The 15,786-nt window shown below is 37.3% G+C and overlaps 4 protein-coding genes across 4 annotated transcripts; all 4 read left to right on the top strand.

Moving 5' to 3' along the window:
• The first annotated feature begins 3,193 nt into the window (after nucleotides 1–3,193).
• LOC106643855 (uncharacterized) lies at nucleotides 3,194–4,780 on the top strand. The gene is made up of 2 exons (XM_014359142.2): nucleotides 3,194–3,886; nucleotides 3,955–4,780. The coding sequence occupies exons 1-2, from the start codon at nucleotides 3,277–3,279 to the stop codon at nucleotides 4,665–4,667; spliced, it is 1,323 nt and encodes a 440-aa protein (XP_014214628.2). The 5' UTR covers nucleotides 3,194–3,276; the 3' UTR covers nucleotides 4,668–4,780.
• Nucleotides 4,781–5,598: 818 nt separating this feature from the next.
• Nucleotides 5,599–7,050, top strand: LOC106642435 (uncharacterized). The gene is made up of 3 exons (XM_014357214.3): nucleotides 5,599–5,793; nucleotides 5,871–6,224; nucleotides 6,340–7,050. The coding sequence occupies exons 1-3, from the start codon at nucleotides 5,599–5,601 to the stop codon at nucleotides 7,048–7,050; spliced, it is 1,260 nt and encodes a 419-aa protein (XP_014212700.2).
• Nucleotides 7,051–10,517: 3,467 nt separating this feature from the next.
• LOC111643158 (uncharacterized) lies at nucleotides 10,518–12,201 on the top strand. Its single transcript, XM_023390483.2, has 3 exons — nucleotides 10,518–10,746; nucleotides 10,823–11,176; nucleotides 11,292–12,201. The coding sequence occupies exons 1-3, from the start codon at nucleotides 10,540–10,542 to the stop codon at nucleotides 12,000–12,002; spliced, it is 1,272 nt and encodes a 423-aa protein (XP_023246251.2). The 5' UTR covers nucleotides 10,518–10,539; the 3' UTR covers nucleotides 12,003–12,201.
• Nucleotides 12,202–12,220: 19 nt separating this feature from the next.
• LOC106642441 (uncharacterized) lies at nucleotides 12,221–15,117 on the top strand. Its single transcript, XM_023390484.2, has 3 exons — nucleotides 12,221–13,089; nucleotides 13,175–13,525; nucleotides 14,357–15,117. The coding sequence occupies exons 1-3, from the start codon at nucleotides 12,889–12,891 to the stop codon at nucleotides 15,062–15,064; spliced, it is 1,260 nt and encodes a 419-aa protein (XP_023246252.2). The 5' UTR covers nucleotides 12,221–12,888; the 3' UTR covers nucleotides 15,065–15,117.
• Nucleotides 15,118–15,786: the final 669 nt, after the last annotated feature.

Genomic DNA, 15,786 nt, shown 5'->3' with positions numbered 1-15,786 from the left:
AAAACAAGTTACCCCAGATTCTCCTACGTTGTTATTATTACTGTTGATACTTAAAACATGATGATAAAACAACAAGAGCTACATAACTCCATGTTACGTATACATGCATATACGCAACATAATATTATATAGCATACATGAATTAATTGTAACCGTTGTTTCATTCATTTATTTATTTATTATTACCTTTTTGCGAACTCTGCACTAAAAGTTCTAAAAATCAGTCTGCGTAAGTTACATATAGGGCTAGTATATGTACATACCATACGTTAGTTGTTAAAATTATTTCACGATTTATTGCCAAGATGCGCATGACAAAAACGATATCGATTATTTACCTTCACAGAAGACAGTAATTTTTTTTTCATTTTATGTTTATTGGCACGTAAATAGTTGAAATGAAATAGATGTGCCAATGGCAATTTGGGATCACCTGAATTAAAATACGCCATACATGATAACTCGTGGTAGTGATTTACTAAATAAGAAAAGTATGATACTCGTGGGTTTGTACATGTAGGTACATAAATTATATTTATATTCCATAATGAAAGTGCTACATATCTTTATAAATATGTACCATCGCGAATTAATTTTTCAAACAAACGTTGAGCTTTTGTTGTCCACGCAAAGGTACTTGTATATATATTTCGATCCCAATGGGTACACCGGTTAATTAAAACAGAGGTAAATGACGGTAAGATGAAATTTCAGTTTTGATAACGCGGTGCACGGCATTTCGAAATGCTTGTGTACACTGTGGTGTACAGGCGCCAGTGTTCTCACGAAGAACACTCGAAATTTTTCATTCCGACATTTGTTCCTCGGTGATAAATCCATCGGCAAATGCATTCGATTTACGGCACTTACTTGTTGGCTTGCCAGTTTAATGCGTATTATGTGTATACACACATGCGCGAACTGTAACTTTTGTTTGTATCTATAAATTGCCTTTCCTTTTATGCTCTTTTAAAAACTTCCTCGAAACAAATTATCCTTGGAGTATTTTTATTAATTTATGAGTCAGAATTGATTTTTTTTTTCATTTAATTTAATTTGAACGTAAAAATAAGAATTACTTGCGTAACGAAGTAAATTTTGTTGTATCTTATAAATAATTTCGTTGGACTTCGTAAAAGCCACGATAAGTTACTCGTTCATTTAAACTATACCTTAAATAAAATAATCACTAGACTTTGATCCAAAATTTTTTCACCATCAGTCGCATTTAGAAATAATTATAGGTATTTTGTAATAAATACACGAATAAACTACGTTTGTATGTTCATTCTAGAATTTCCGCACATTATCCTGTCACTTAAATTTTCCGACAGATTTTTTTTTACACTCTAGTCATGTGATCTAGGCACAGAAAAATTTAAACGAGGCTTCTTTTGACATTACTCTTGTTTAGTTTTTTATCGTTTAGTCGTTTGCACGATCTAGATATGAAGCAATATTGTAAAATACGAAAATGCAACGTTAATTTTAAAGCACACATCGTATTGGAGTTGGCACACTTTTTTCCAGTAAACAAAAATCATGATTTGTATCACTCTTTGAAATAAAAAATTCTCAAATCTCCGTGACTTAAAATTTTAGTTCGAAATACGTAGATCTAGCAAATATTGGTAATGGCATGTATAAGTAGGCGATACAAGATTACTATATGTCTACGTATGGAATGCAAATAAAATTGATGCACACGTGTTTCTTTGAGAGTAATTAGATTCGTGCAATTACTTCGAAAAATGTCACGACCGATAACGAACCGAAGAACAATAGCAACTAGCAGAAGTGTTTGAACTGGTAAGTAATTTTAATTCGTGACAATTTATAATAAAAATGGTTTATTTTTTAATTATATTTGTTTGGAATATTTTTTCATGTTCAATTATACAATAAAATTTTCTATTGAAAAAAAAAAAAAAAAAAAAAACGACAAAGTTTTTAAAATTAAAAATTTCTGTTCATTGTGTTGTTTATTTATACCTCGAAAATACATGTGCAAAGATTGAATTAATACTCGCCTATTATTGCGCTTGCAATTTTCCCCCTCACAAGCATACACGTTATTTTAATCGTTGCTGGCGTACTTCATGTGAACAATATTTATACAATAATATAACAATATTTGAGCTATTCGTTCATCTACGCTTTAATGTAACTGTGTTGTCATATGATAATACGATGAATGTAACTATAAAGAGTTAAAACGTATTAAAGTATAAGTATAAAAGTATGATGCATTTGCGAAAAAAATCATTATTGTTTTGTGTGCTTCTATAACTTGTATGCTTGGGGAAAAATTTAGAACCAAGGAATCTTTAAAAAAAAAAAAGTAAATTGCTCGCAATGTCATGTACTATGAGGGAAAAATTGTAAACACGGGTTTTAGCGGAGGTGACTTTTTCGCGATTTACAATATTTAAATGTTAAAATTATATATCCTCTATATAGATATAGTTTTGACACGTAAATCGCGGAAAAAGGGTGTCACCCTCAGAGAAACTCGTGTTTAAAACTTTTTCCTCATAGTACATGGCATTACGAGCAAAACGAGCCCTATATCGAGAGTGTGCCAGCAAAAAAAATTTTATTTATAAATCGGAGACAAAAGCGTCATCTTTTAGTAAATTTCTTCACACATATAAGCACGTGAATCGTTACCATTCGAAAACTAAAAGTGCATTTTCAGCAAAAACATTTTTTACAACGGTTTTCTTTCCGAATCAAGTAAAATTCCCAATGACACGTAAAAGTGCAAGTTGTTGATTTGCACGAGAATTTGCAACCAATTTTGAAACAACAGAAAAGTGAATCAAACGTCCCTCTGACTCAGGTGACGAAACGATGAGTTATGCATCAAACACACGGGCTGTTAAAGCAAATAAGTAAAAAAAAGGCGAGTACTGGTAATTCCATTATCATCAGTACTCTATTTTTTTTTGTTCCTCACTCCAACCGTACAAGTTACACGAAAAGCCTTATACGATGCTTGACACAAGATAAGTTCGATGTACCAGCCTGTAGCAATCGCTACGGAGATTCCACATGCATACTTTATACGCACTCCTAATAACTGCAAACACGAGCAATCGATTTATGGCATTGCAATGATCATTTTTCAAAGTACTTACCTTTTCAACGCTCGCAGTCAAACGGGTATCCCCAAACGGTTGTATAGCGTTAGATAAAATAGTCGATAAAAAGCCCAAAGTGCGGCTTTGCGGTACTTTGTACTGCCTAGCATTCCCAAGTCCTTCTTCGTCCGGCATGTCGGGTCAGACTGTATTCGAAAGCCCCGTGACCATCAACTCCGACGTTTGTCGCGCCGGCGACGCGAAAAAACTGCTGCCGAGAACAACGACGTACCCCCGTCTCAGCGATGCCTTCCGCAACGTCGTCACCCGAAACGAGGTGGAGGATCTGGTGCGACGCGCCCTATCCCCGGACGCCGAACTCGTGGATTACCACCTGCGACCGTACTCCGAGGAGAAGATCGGTTACCTGGGCTCGCACCTCTGCTTGGTAACCGTGACGAGGCAACCCGGCCGCGAGGAGTTGCAGAAACGCAGCTTCTTCGTGAAAACTGTGCCCTACGACGTGCCCAGCCAAGTGGCCTATATCGAGGAAAAGGGCTGCTTCAAGAAGGAGGCAGCCTTCGCCGAGTCGCTGCTTCCCCTGCTCACGAGGAACTACAGGGGCGTCCCGTGGACGCCAAAGTGTTACCTGGTGAAAAAGGACACCCTAGTTTTCGAGGACATGAAGTTCAAGGGCTTCTCCAACAGACCGAGGCTCTTCGACGTGAAAACGACGAAGGCGGCTGCCACGTGTATCGCCAGATTCCACGCCAGTTCGTTGCTGGCGGAGGAGCAATCGAAGGGTAAGGTTTCTTCGTTGTTGTGGAGCGGTGCCGAAAAATTGACCGAGTGATTTTTGTTCCACGTACAGGCGCGTCGTTGACGGACGTGTGCCCGGTAATATTGGAGGAGTCCGAGTTCGTGAGGACGGGTCGCAGCTACGAGTGGTACTCGAACGCGATGGATTTCGCCGTGTGGCTGGCCAACGACCTGGGCTTGGATTCCAGTTGCATTAGGCGAGCCGGCGAGCTCGTCTTCGACATGTGCCGGCCATCGGCGAACAAAACCAACGTTTTGAGCCACGGGGATCTCTGGAGCAGCAATTTCATGTTCGACGAGTCCGACCAGTGCAACCTCATAGATTTCCAATTGATGCGCTACGCGCCTCTGGCCCACGATCTCATGCAGTTCCTCCACCTGTGCACTACCCGAGACTTGAGGAGGAGGCACGAGCGAGATATCATCCAACACTATTACGCCGTTCTCAACGACAATTTGGCGGTGAGCCGTTACAGCGGGCCCGTGCCGAGTTACGAAGAACTGCTCCAAGGAGTGGAGGAGCAGAGGCTCCCGGCTCTGGTCACGGCCATCATATTCCACCCGACGGTTTTCATGGACGGCAAGATAGCGGCGAGCATCATGAACGATCCCGACACCTACGAAGCTTACTACTTTCGGGACCGCGTGCCCTTTGTGCGGGACATCATGACCCGGGATCGGGCGTACAAGGAGAACATCGAGGAAACCCTCAGGGAACTTGTTGAGCTGTCCCTCAAGGTTGACGGCTTACCTCGACCCTCGTAGCTGACGCGTATGGAAATTAATGACGAACCATATGTACAAATTGTACGTTACAAAAACAAACATTCGTGAGACTTGATAAGTACGGGACTTTGAGCAAAGTAATTTTTTTTTTTTTTTTTTTTTTTTTTTTTTTTTTTTTTTTTTTTTTTTTTAGTGAAAGTTTTCGTAACTGTAGATGATGAAGAAAAAATAATAATAAAAATTAGAAAATGGTATTTTTCGTTAACTTTAATACGGAGCGGCATATGGTTACCTAATTCATGTCCTTTTTTTTATAATGGTAAAAAAAAGTCATTGCTACATGAGCAGTAAGTAACAAGTTACAGGGTTAATTGGCTAGTTAAGTACATACTCAAGTCCATGTATTTTCACATGCTATTCATATATTTAGTAGTGCTTCGATATTAGGCTGAATTGTCGAAATGGACGCGGATTACTCAGTTTATTTATTTGATCATTTTGCGTAAATATGTACATCTTTAGTACTTAAGGAATCAAATTGATACAGTCGATCATAAAAAAAAAATTTTTAAATAAAATAAAATACAAGTACGCCAAGGAGTAATTTTTTACAGCACTACAGCTAAAAAATATGTACGCCCAAGAATGCGTCAATAAGATTAATTGTTATCAAAAATCATAAGAATAAATAAATTGTGTGCTTAAGTTGATAGTTCAAGCATCTGTTATAAATCATGATTTTTATATCTGCAATCAAGAGTAAGTGGTTAATTTTACAACATTACAAAAAAAAGTACTTGTGTAAGAATAACCAAAACAAAATTGTAAAATATAAGCACTGTAAGATAACGATTGTTTGACAAGATTAATTCTTTAAATCTCTCACTTGTATGTCAAATTTTTGAAGACGTAAAAAATTCACGCGAATCGAAAATATTTTTTATATTGAAAGTGCAGTATTGCAGTGACAATGCCGTTGAATAGCAGCGAGAATTGCATTGCTGATGCAATCAATAAAACCGTAACTCCGCAAGATGTAGCTCTTGTGGCGCAGCGTTTTACCAAGGACCCGTTGGTTCAAGTACTCACGTACGACTTGGGGAATTACTCATCCAACAAACTAGGATATTTGGGGAGCCACAGACAACTGATGGTTGAAATTAAGGTGAATTTTATACACCAATGGTTTATTGTTAATTGTAAAATTTATTGATACATGATGAATCGTTTCTCTTCATTTAGAAAAAGGATAAAAATGACGTAGAAACGCTAAAGTTCTTCGTGAAGTCCGTACCCTACGATTGCGAGAAACAGGCCGAGTTCATCAGCGACTTGGCCGTTTTTGACGAAGAGTACAATTTTTTCAACGCCATCGCTCCGATGCTGCTGAAAAATTACGTGGGCGAGAAATTCGCGCCAATCTGTTACCTGCCAAAGCCAGACTCCCTAATAATGGAAGACCTCAGGTGTCGCAATTACCAACTACGGGAGAGCTTTTTCGACTGCTATCAAGAGGTGAAATCGGCCCTCTCGACTCTAGCGCGATTCCACGCCTCTTGTATCATCGCCGAGGCCGAACTAACTCAGTCGTATGAGGTAAGTGATTGTCAATGCCAATTGTTTAAAATTAAACGACTAAGCCAACGAAAATAGGTGATATCCTTAAGTTTGAGTACGAACGACCTTGACATGAAACAAATGCTGTTTTTAGAAACCTACGACTTTGAAAGACTACTGTCCGAACCACTTGACGGAAAAAGTCTTCAAGAAAGACATCCGCTCGTACATTTGGGTCAAACATGGGACGGAAATCGTCTGCGCCGTGGCCGAGAGGATCGGCCGAGACCCTAAAAAATTGCGCCGAGGCTTGGATCGACTCTACGAGGTGGTAAAGCCTTCAAAAGTCCATCGCAACGTCATAGCACACTCCGACCTTTGGACGAACAATGTCATGTTCGACGATACCAAACCAACGCCGAAATCCGTACTCGTGGACTTTCAGGTACTCAGGTATGGTCCTCAGGTCCTGGATGTCCTGAAGCTTTTGCATTTACACACGTCTAGAGATTTCCGTAAGACCCACGAGAAGGAGTTGGTGCAGATTTATCAGTCAGTGGTGGAGGAAACGGTGAAAATGAGTAAAATGTCAGGGATAGCCAAGGTCTCGTCCTTACAGGAAACTGTTGCTGCGATGGATGATTTGAGAATATTTGGGCCTGGAATGGCCAGTTTGTACTTTCCTATGGTACTAATGGATCCGGAAATATTAAAAGAAAAAACAAAGGATTCCGAAGGGTTTAATAATTTTCTATTTGGTGAGAGGATTGAAATCACTTTAGAATGTATGGAAAAAAGCGAGTTGTACAATACTCGAATAGTGGAAGCTGTTAGCGATTTAGCCAACATATGTGATACATTATGAGTTTTACTTTCTAGTAGATAAACTTGCATTAGTTGGTAAATAATGAAATATTGTCAACCAACATTTATTTGTTGTTGAAACAATGAACTACATTTTTCATAAAATTAACAGTATAAGTATTTATTTATGCCCATGTGTATGTGTCTAGTGATTTTCAGAGTCATTTAACTGTTCAAGACTTATTATGTTCATGGCTACCATCTCAAAGCAGCTCAAAATATGAATGTTGTACTGTTTTTTTAATTTCTGAATTTTTGAGTATCTGTTATATTTTTGTATCTAATTTTTTTTCAATTTTTGTATTAGTTGCATCTTACAGGTTATAAGTAACGTTTTTATTTGTTTATTTTTTTTTTAATATCAAATTTTTTTTTTTATTAGTTAATTCATTAATGCACTGTAAACAGTCTAAAAAAATTTTTTTTTGTAAGTCAAACAGTACATGACAATAGAGTGTATCTTGATAAATCTTTGACCAGATGTTCCATGAGCGTTTCGTTTCTTGAAACTATATCATGATTTTCAGTTACTCTCTATTATTCTGTAAATACATTAATCCTAAAATTAATCAGGTTTTCTATCTATTTTCAAAAATATTTTATGTTTTTTATTTATTCTGTTAGTCATAACTTGCCCAAGGTGACCTGGAAAAATACCTTGAGCCTTTTATGGAGTAGGAAAAACTATAGGAAAAACCTTTACCTAAACCAACTACAAGAATTGGTAAGACAATCCGGCTGGATATTTTAAAAAATTTTCAAGAATACCTGAAAATAGTTCTTATCCTGTAATATTAACATCGAATCGGATAACACACTTTTAGGAATAATAATGTAAATTACCAAAATTTTAAAAATATGAATAAGTCGGTAAGAATACATTCCTGATCGTAAAAACGTCTAAGACTAAAGTAGTAAAAGAATTATAACATTAACCAGAATGGTAAAAAGTATCAAGATGAAACAAGTAGAAATTTAAAAGGGAGTCTTCCAAGGCAAGGAAAAACATTTCATTTAAATTAAATTGTTTGGGCAACCGTTAATCAGAATGAAAATTTCTATTCGAGTAAATATATCTTTACAATACACACCTACTTTGTTGTTCTGTTTTTAACTATTTTTGAAAGATGATAGATCCACACTAGAAAGTAAATTTATTATGTACTAAGAAATATTTTGATTTTATCCTTGAAATTTCTTAAAAAATAAATACCCTTATTTTGTATTATAAAATATTAACTTTCGAGTTTCCTCGCATTAAAAAGTATTTTGGACATGATTTAAAACACTCTCCTTCAAATTTTATGTGCAGAATCATGATACATTTAAAAAAATGTAGATTAAATTATTTCTGGTAAGATAAATTTACCCCTAAGATTTTTTTTTTTTGATACAATAAGTAAAAATGTAAAATTAAAATAACTGAATTATATCACAGGAGTTTGTGTTTGAATGATTCTTAAAATTTGTACTGCAAATTTTTTTTTTAGTTTCAACTTTTTGCACTTACGAGATCGACTATTTTGGAGAAAATATTATGAATAACTGAAAGCTTTAGTTTTAGTATAAGTGAATATTTTTTATAAATCTATGTAATGTATAGTCAAACTTTAAATCGTGTCAAGATTTAGAAAATAAGAAAATTAACTCAGATTTTTGCACACCAACTCTTAAAATAATTCCATCACAAAACTTACATTTTTAATAGAATGTCAAATAAAATTAAAATATGACTAGAGTTGAGGCAATCAATTAAAAAACTTGGTATCGTTAATTTTTGCGTGGAACCATTAAATGCAGGGTCTCAATCGCGAAAAAATGTTGACCTTGAATGATACCAGCGAAACTGTACGTGTACAGTGGTACAATTTCAACCTAATTTATACTGACACGTTTATAACTTTACTTTGAATTTATAGGGAGTAAATTACAAATAAATGTATTAAATTAAGTAACCGTAAAATAAAGATGGGCACTGCACATTCACTGCTCGGATGAAATATATATCATTAATCGTCTTCAGCGATATTAATTTGCTTGCATACATTATTCTCTGATATAAAACAAGTTTCCCGATGCTCATAAAATTCATAGCTCGCGAAATGTCGCGGTAACAGGATGACTAAAGTTAATACTACAGTAGTTAATGTATTAAAAATCTATCAATTTTAATAAAACTGCATCGTTTTAGTAATATGTTTAATCATTTTCACATGTTATATCAGTAAGAATAGTTTCACCACAAAAAAATTTGTGTGCAATGTGCAATTTTCATACAGGTATTGGGATATAAAAAGACGAAAAAAATTATGGATAGCATAAACTTTGACTCCAGAGTGGTTTTAAGGAATTGTACTAATTTTGTGATAAAGGAGATGCTATAAATACGGCGATATAAAAGTACAGATAAGATCCGAAAATAATGCGTAAGCGGAACATAATCGTGAGATTTATAAAGAGATCACAGTGATTTTTTGGTAAACCTAAGCAATATACTTTTTTATTTTTGTGTTCATCTTTGTGATAAATGCGAATGCAAGGAAGAAGTTAAAATTTAAAATAACACAAAAATGCTTGAGCTATAGAATCAGAGTAATTATTTGCTGTATCATGCTATACGATTTTTTTTGGATTTTTTGTTTTTGTTTTTCTATAGCCATGCTTATAATGTATTACAGCAATTACAACTGCTGTTTTGCATGTCTTGTCAAAGTATAACTTTTTTCTTAAAACATTGGGCAGAGACTCCCACTTGTACCAAAAAATTGTACTTGACGAAATATTCACAAGCAAAAAAGGGCATTATTCATATCTTGAGATAAAAAAATGTTTAGTTAAAAAAAAAGTTTTTAATCATTTATTTGACCATAAACTTTTTATTCTATTAATTGTTGTTGAGTAAGATACTTTTAGGCCAAATAACGTGCTATATACGATGAAATAATATTATTTCAAAAATATTTAAAACCTAATTGGAATAACAATTATTTTTTCCCACTGCTCATGTAAAATAAGATACAAACCTTTTACATCGATTTCCTAGTTCCCATACGATTATTAAGAAAAAATAACACACAAAATAATATGTATACACACGTTGTACATTCTTTACAAACATTTAAAGGTACTGCAGCCAACAGTGAGATTGAATGGTTAACAAAAATTCCGTGTTGACCGTTTGATATCAGAATACGCAATTTGATAAGAACGTGTGATAGCATGTGTAAATATAAATAAAATAATATAATCAACATTACATAATTTGCAAAATAAAAATAAAGTTTTCCTCCTTGCTATTGAAACCAAACGATGTAATAGTTGAATCACGCAAAAAATTACAACTCTCTTTGGACAAGTGGATAATTGTATACTTGAAAGATCAGTTGTCATGAGTTTTATTATTCGTCTCGGTTGCGTGTGTTACTCCGGTATAAAGGGAGATTCGCGTCACTCGGAAAATTCTTTACTCGTGCAGTGTCGCGGTGACAAGATGCCGTTGAATAGCAGCAGCAGCAGCAGCGAGAATTGCATTGCTGATGCAATCAATAAAACCGTAACTCCGCAAGATGTTGCTCTTGTGGCGCAGCGTTTTACCAAGGACCCGTTGGTTCAAGTACTCACGTACGACTTGGGGAATTACTCATCCCACAAACTGGGATTTTTGGGGAGCCACAGACAACTGACGGTTGAAATTAAGGTAAGCATTAAAAACGTACAATACCATTTAAAAACAAACGATAGGACAAAGTCAACAATCACTTCTTCCGATTTAGAGGAAGGATGAAAGTGACGTAGAAACGCTAAAGTTCTTCGTGAAGTCCGTACCCTACGATTGCGAGAAACAGGCCGAGTTCATCAGCGACTTGGCCGTTTTTGACGAAGAGTACAATTTTTTCAACGCCATCGCTCCGATGCTACTGAAAAATTACGTGGGCGAGAAGTTCGCGCCAATCTGTTACCTGCCAAAGCCAGACTCCCTAATAATGGAAGACCTCAGGTGTCGCAATTACCAACTACGGGAGAGCTTTTTCGACTGCTATCAAGAGGTGAAATCGGCCCTCTCGACCCTAGCGCGATTCCACGCCTCTTGTATCATCGCCGAGGCCGAACTAACTCAGTCGTATGAGGTAAGTGATTGTCAATGCCAATTGTTTAAAATTAAACGACTAAGCCAACGAAAATAGGTGATATCCTTAAGTTTGAGTAGGAACGACCTTGACATGAAACAAATGCTGTTTTTAGAAACCTACGACTTTGAAAGACTACTGTCCGAACCACTTGACGGAAAAAGTCTTCAAGAAAGACATCCGCTCGTACATTTGGGTCAAACATGGGACGGAAATCGTCTGCGCCGTGGCCGAGAGGATCGGCCGAGACCCTGAAAAATTGCGCCGAGGCTTGGATCGACTCTACGAGGTGGTAAAGCCTTCAAAAGTCCATCGCAACGTCATAGCACACTCCGACCTTTGGACGAACAATGTCATGTTCGACGACACCAAACCAACGCCGAAATCCGTACTCGTGGACTTTCAGGTCCTCAGGTATGGTCCTCAGGTCCTGGATGTCCTGAAGCTTTTGCATTTACACACGTCTAGAGATTTCCGTAAGACCCACGAGAAGGAGTTGGTGCAGATTTATCAGTCAGTGGTAGAGGAAACGGTGAAAATGAGTAAAATGTCAGGGATAGCCAAGGTCTCGTCCTTACAGGAAACTGTTGCTGCGATGGATGATTTGAGAATATTTGGGCCTGGAATGGCCAGTTTGTACTTTCCTATGGTACTAATGGATCCGGAAATATTAAAAGAAAAAACAAAGGATTCCGAAGGGTTTAATAATTTTCTATTTGGTGACAGGATTGAAATCACTTTAGAATATATGGAAAAAAGCGAGTTGTACAATAATCGAATAGTGGGAGCTGTTAGCGATTTAGCCAACATATGTGATACACTGTAAATTATAATTTTTTCAAAAGATAATTGTGACATTTAAGTAATAATTATAGTCGAAATTGCGGTACACTAATTGATCGGACAAAGTTCGTAGCTGTTAATATAGGAGCTAAAAACAGTATTAACAAAATTATGCTTTAAGAAATAGAACGTTTGATAGTACTATTTAAATTTTTAAATAATATATATCCATGGCAAATTAAAAAAAATAAAATAAAATTAAAAAAAAATCAACATCATATAATTTTTATATACTAAAATAAAAGTATTAGTTAATTAACATGAAGTGCTTGCAAAAAAAAATTTTTATTTTCATCTAACTTATGAACTGATAAGGTACAGAATAATTCAAAAATACAATTGACATCAAATGTAATATTCACAATACAACATCGAAACGATGATAAATTGTATTGTATAATTATTTAACATTCTAATTATCATCACTTATCATTGCAGAAGAACATATTCGATGTAATAGATATTTGTGCACTATGTGTGACATTAAAAATAAATTCAGATGAGATGTTGAGAAAAAAAAAGCAAAAAAGCATCGATCGTAAAAACCGAGTTTTCCTCAAAAAATGCAGTGTGAAAAATTATGAAAAAAAAAAAAAAAAAAAATGGCACATAAATCAACAAATCAGATAGTTGGCGCCTGACAAGTCGTTTTTCCTTTTCGGAGTAACTACTTAAACTGTATAAATCAGTTCGGGCACGAGCTGCGTGTTTATCATCTGCTGCTGTCATTGGCCTGTCGTCAACAGTACAGGTAGTGCCCCGTCACTTGAGCTGCTGTCGCGCGTGAAAAAGAAAACAAAAGAAAAAAAAAAAAAAAAAAAGGCTAGTCACACTCGTGCGCGCAGTCGAAAGAACAAGTCGGCCAGAGAATGTCGTCGAGCAGCAGCGACGAGGAGAGCGCCGCCGACGCGATAAAAAACACGGTGACCCTCGTCGACGTGGTCACCGTGACCAACAGGGTCTGCGAGAGGGACCGCTTCATCCACGTCAAAGACTTCAACCTGAGCCCCTACTCCAGCGAGAGGCTCGGCTTTTTCGCCTCCCACCGACAATTGACCATCAAAATCCGGGTAAATCGACACCGTTGTCTTTAAATGTATTGAGTGAGCGAACGGGGGAAAAAAACCATGACAATCCAACACACGACTCTTGCAGCGTAACAACAATCTCCAGTTGGAGGAGCTGAGCCTGTTCGTCAAGTCCCTGCCCCACGATTGCAAGCAGCAGCTCGATTTCGTCCGGAAGGAGGGCCTCTTCGCGGAGGAGTGCAACTTTTACGGCAGCATCGCCCCCGAGATGCTCATGAATTACAAGGGCGAGAGATGGTCGCCCCATTGCTACTCGGTCAAGTTGGATTGCCTCGTGATGGACGACATGAGATTTTTGGGTTTCCGGCACGCCGATTTTTTCGACAACTCGCAGCTGTTGATGGCCGCGTTGGCGGCCCTGGCTCGCATGCACGGCTGCTCGATCGTCGCCGAGACTCGGCTCAGCGAGTCGTTCGAGGTACACTTGTACGCTGCTTATGCACCACATTTTTTCTTTCTTTTCTTCTTCGTTTGGTACTCTCGAGAACGAAGTAAAAAAACGAACCGAATTGCCAATTTTCATGTTCCATGTATTGTAAAATTAACAAAAAAAAAAAAGAAAAGAGGTTTAGTTTTACACGAATGCCTTTCGATTTTTCGATTTCCGAGGTCTGATCTTGACTTTGGTCTGTATAGGCCTGCAGCTTGACCGATCAATCATCGCATGTTGTTGAGCTACGTTTATTTATAATGGTACCGGTACCGGCCGAACAAACAACTTTGATCTTTGAATACATTTATATACATATATACACACACACACACACACAAAGTTCATAACCATTAAGGCCATCTTTAAAAATATATGTAGAGAATTTTTTTTTTTTTTTTCTTCAAACATGTTTTGCGGTGTAAGACATGTAATATTACATGGCACAAAAAAATATGTGAATGTACGGGTTTGTGTATACGCGCTATAGTGGGTGTGATCAGTTGAGAGCAACCTCGAGATCACAGCGATACATCCATTGTATAAAACTTTGTTTTCACCGTGATATTATTTTTCGTTTGAATATTTAAATTTAAAAAAAAAAAAAAAAAAAAAATAGTCGTTTTATTTTTTAAATTAACGTATGTAGCGCGTACCTCTTCGTTAATTTTCTACTCGACAAGTTTCGACGCACAGTCATACTGTTGCGCTGTAAAATCGTAAAAAATTCAACTCTGCAATTTTCTGCTTGTTGTGCGCTGTTACAATAATATCGTAAAGTCGGAAACGAAAAAAAAAAAAAAAAAATCCAATTTCCAGCGTCCACTGACGATGAGAGAGCTTTACCCCAACAACTTTCGAGAAAAGCAGTTCAACCGGCGAGCGAAGCTCTACCGGTGGTTCAAGTCAGCCGTGAACGTCTCGTGCCGGCTCGGCAAGGAATTCGGCCACAAGATCGACAAATTTCCCAAGGTGTACGAGCGGCTGTTGCAACTGGTCCGACCGTCGCCGAGGTACCGCAACACCCTGTGCCACAACGACTTGACGGCGGCCAACGTCATGTTCAACGAGTCGGGGGACAACGCCGTCCTATTGGACTTCCAGATGGTAAGGTACGTGCCCCCGGCCACCGACGTTTTGCAGCTCTTGTACCTCCACACGTCCCGCGCGTTCCGCAAGGCCCACGAGAAGGAGCTGATCAAGTATTACCACTCGATTCTCGTGGCTACGGTCAACCGGACCGACCAGAAGGACCAAGCCGACGTCCCCAGCTTGAAGGAGATACTCAACTCCATGAGCGACCTGAGACTGTTTGGGGTGGGCTTGGCGAGCCTGTACCTGCCGATGACGCTCATCAGTCCGGACCTCGTCGACAAGCAGATCGAGGACGAGGAGGCTTACGAGATGTTCTTGTTGGGCGACAGGATCGATCTCACGAGGAAGAGTTTGCAGGACGACAATTACAGGGCAAAGGTCGAGGACATTATCAGCGCTTTCGCGGATTACGCGAAAAAGTGTGACGTTTGAATCCCAATGCCCTATACATATATACGTATGTCGTGCATTACGAATGCTTGGATAAAACGATTGAGGAATCGCATCTTGTACATTTACCGAGCACCTCTATGTTTTTTTTTTTTTTTTTTTTTTTTTTTTTTTTTTTTTTTTCTATCTATCTAATGCTGTTTTTGATTGAAAAAATACTCGCGTGTTATCGTATTACAATAAATTTGATAATTACCAAGTATTTTTTTTTTTTTTTTTTTACTTAAAGAATGGGGTTGCTTGGTGTTTGAAAAGAAAAAAAATGTGCCATTATTTGTATGTACCTGCCTTTAAATTAATAAAAAAAAAAAAAAAAAAAATACACGTACTTGTGTTTGTTTGGAAAAATAATAATAGACCACATGGTAAGTACGAACAAAAGCGCAAATACGTTTTGGCGCGCAATTTTTTTTCTTTCTTATCAGCCCAATCGACATGCTCGCCAATTATGTTGAATTTTGAAAAACCAAGCGAACTAATTTTTTGCACGAGATACAGTTCATTTACCGACTTTATTCTACTCGCGGCTTCGGCGGAGACAGTGTTTCTTAAAAATAAAAATAAAAAACTCACCAATTAATATCAATCAATGGAACACGAGTTGGAGATGAGCGTCGGGCGATCACACGACCAAGTGTCACGGTAGAAAAAAAAAAGCTTCGGAAATTGGCGTTGGGAGTCGAATGATTTATCGAGCACTCGAT

Source organism: Copidosoma floridanum, unplaced genomic scaffold (assembly GCF_036245765.1).
Source record: "Copidosoma floridanum isolate Cflo_tuat_1 unplaced genomic scaffold, Cflo_Japanese_pri ptg000019l, whole genome shotgun sequence".
In the NCBI taxonomy this organism is placed as follows: domain Eukaryota; kingdom Metazoa; phylum Arthropoda; class Insecta; order Hymenoptera; family Encyrtidae; genus Copidosoma; species Copidosoma floridanum.
Note: the sequence above shows the minus strand (reverse complement) of the source record. Positions and strands in the feature narration are given on the sequence as shown.

What these genes read in the sequence shown, in the direction of transcription:
- LOC106643855 (XM_014359142.2), top strand. Translation starts at nt 3,277, where the DNA reads ATGTCGGGTCAGACTGTATTCGAAAGCCCCGTGACCATCAACTCCGAC. An exon ending in GGCGGAGGAGCAATCGAAGG is followed by an intron (nt 3,887 to 3,954) that starts GTAAGGTTTCTT and finishes TTCCACGTACAG; the next exon opens with GCGCGTCGTTGACGGACGTG.
- LOC111643158 (XM_023390483.2), top strand. Translation starts at nt 10,540, where the DNA reads ATGCCGTTGAATAGCAGCAGCAGCAGCAGCGAGAATTGCATTGCTGAT. An exon ending in AACTGACGGTTGAAATTAAG is followed by an intron (nt 10,747 to 10,822) that starts GTAAGCATTAAA and finishes CTTCCGATTTAG; the next exon opens with AGGAAGGATGAAAGTGACGT. An exon ending in AACTAACTCAGTCGTATGAG is followed by an intron (nt 11,177 to 11,291) that starts GTAAGTGATTGT and finishes TGCTGTTTTTAG; the next exon opens with AAACCTACGACTTTGAAAGA.
- LOC106642435 (XM_014357214.3), top strand. Translation starts at nt 5,599, where the DNA reads ATGCCGTTGAATAGCAGCGAGAATTGCATTGCTGATGCAATCAATAAA. An exon ending in AACTGATGGTTGAAATTAAG is followed by an intron (nt 5,794 to 5,870) that starts GTGAATTTTATA and finishes CTCTTCATTTAG; the next exon opens with AAAAAGGATAAAAATGACGT. An exon ending in AACTAACTCAGTCGTATGAG is followed by an intron (nt 6,225 to 6,339) that starts GTAAGTGATTGT and finishes TGCTGTTTTTAG; the next exon opens with AAACCTACGACTTTGAAAGA.
- LOC106642441 (XM_023390484.2), top strand. Translation starts at nt 12,889, where the DNA reads ATGTCGTCGAGCAGCAGCGACGAGGAGAGCGCCGCCGACGCGATAAAA. An exon ending in AATTGACCATCAAAATCCGG is followed by an intron (nt 13,090 to 13,174) that starts GTAAATCGACAC and finishes CGACTCTTGCAG; the next exon opens with CGTAACAACAATCTCCAGTT. An exon ending in GGCTCAGCGAGTCGTTCGAG is followed by an intron (nt 13,526 to 14,356) that starts GTACACTTGTAC and finishes TCCAATTTCCAG; the next exon opens with CGTCCACTGACGATGAGAGA.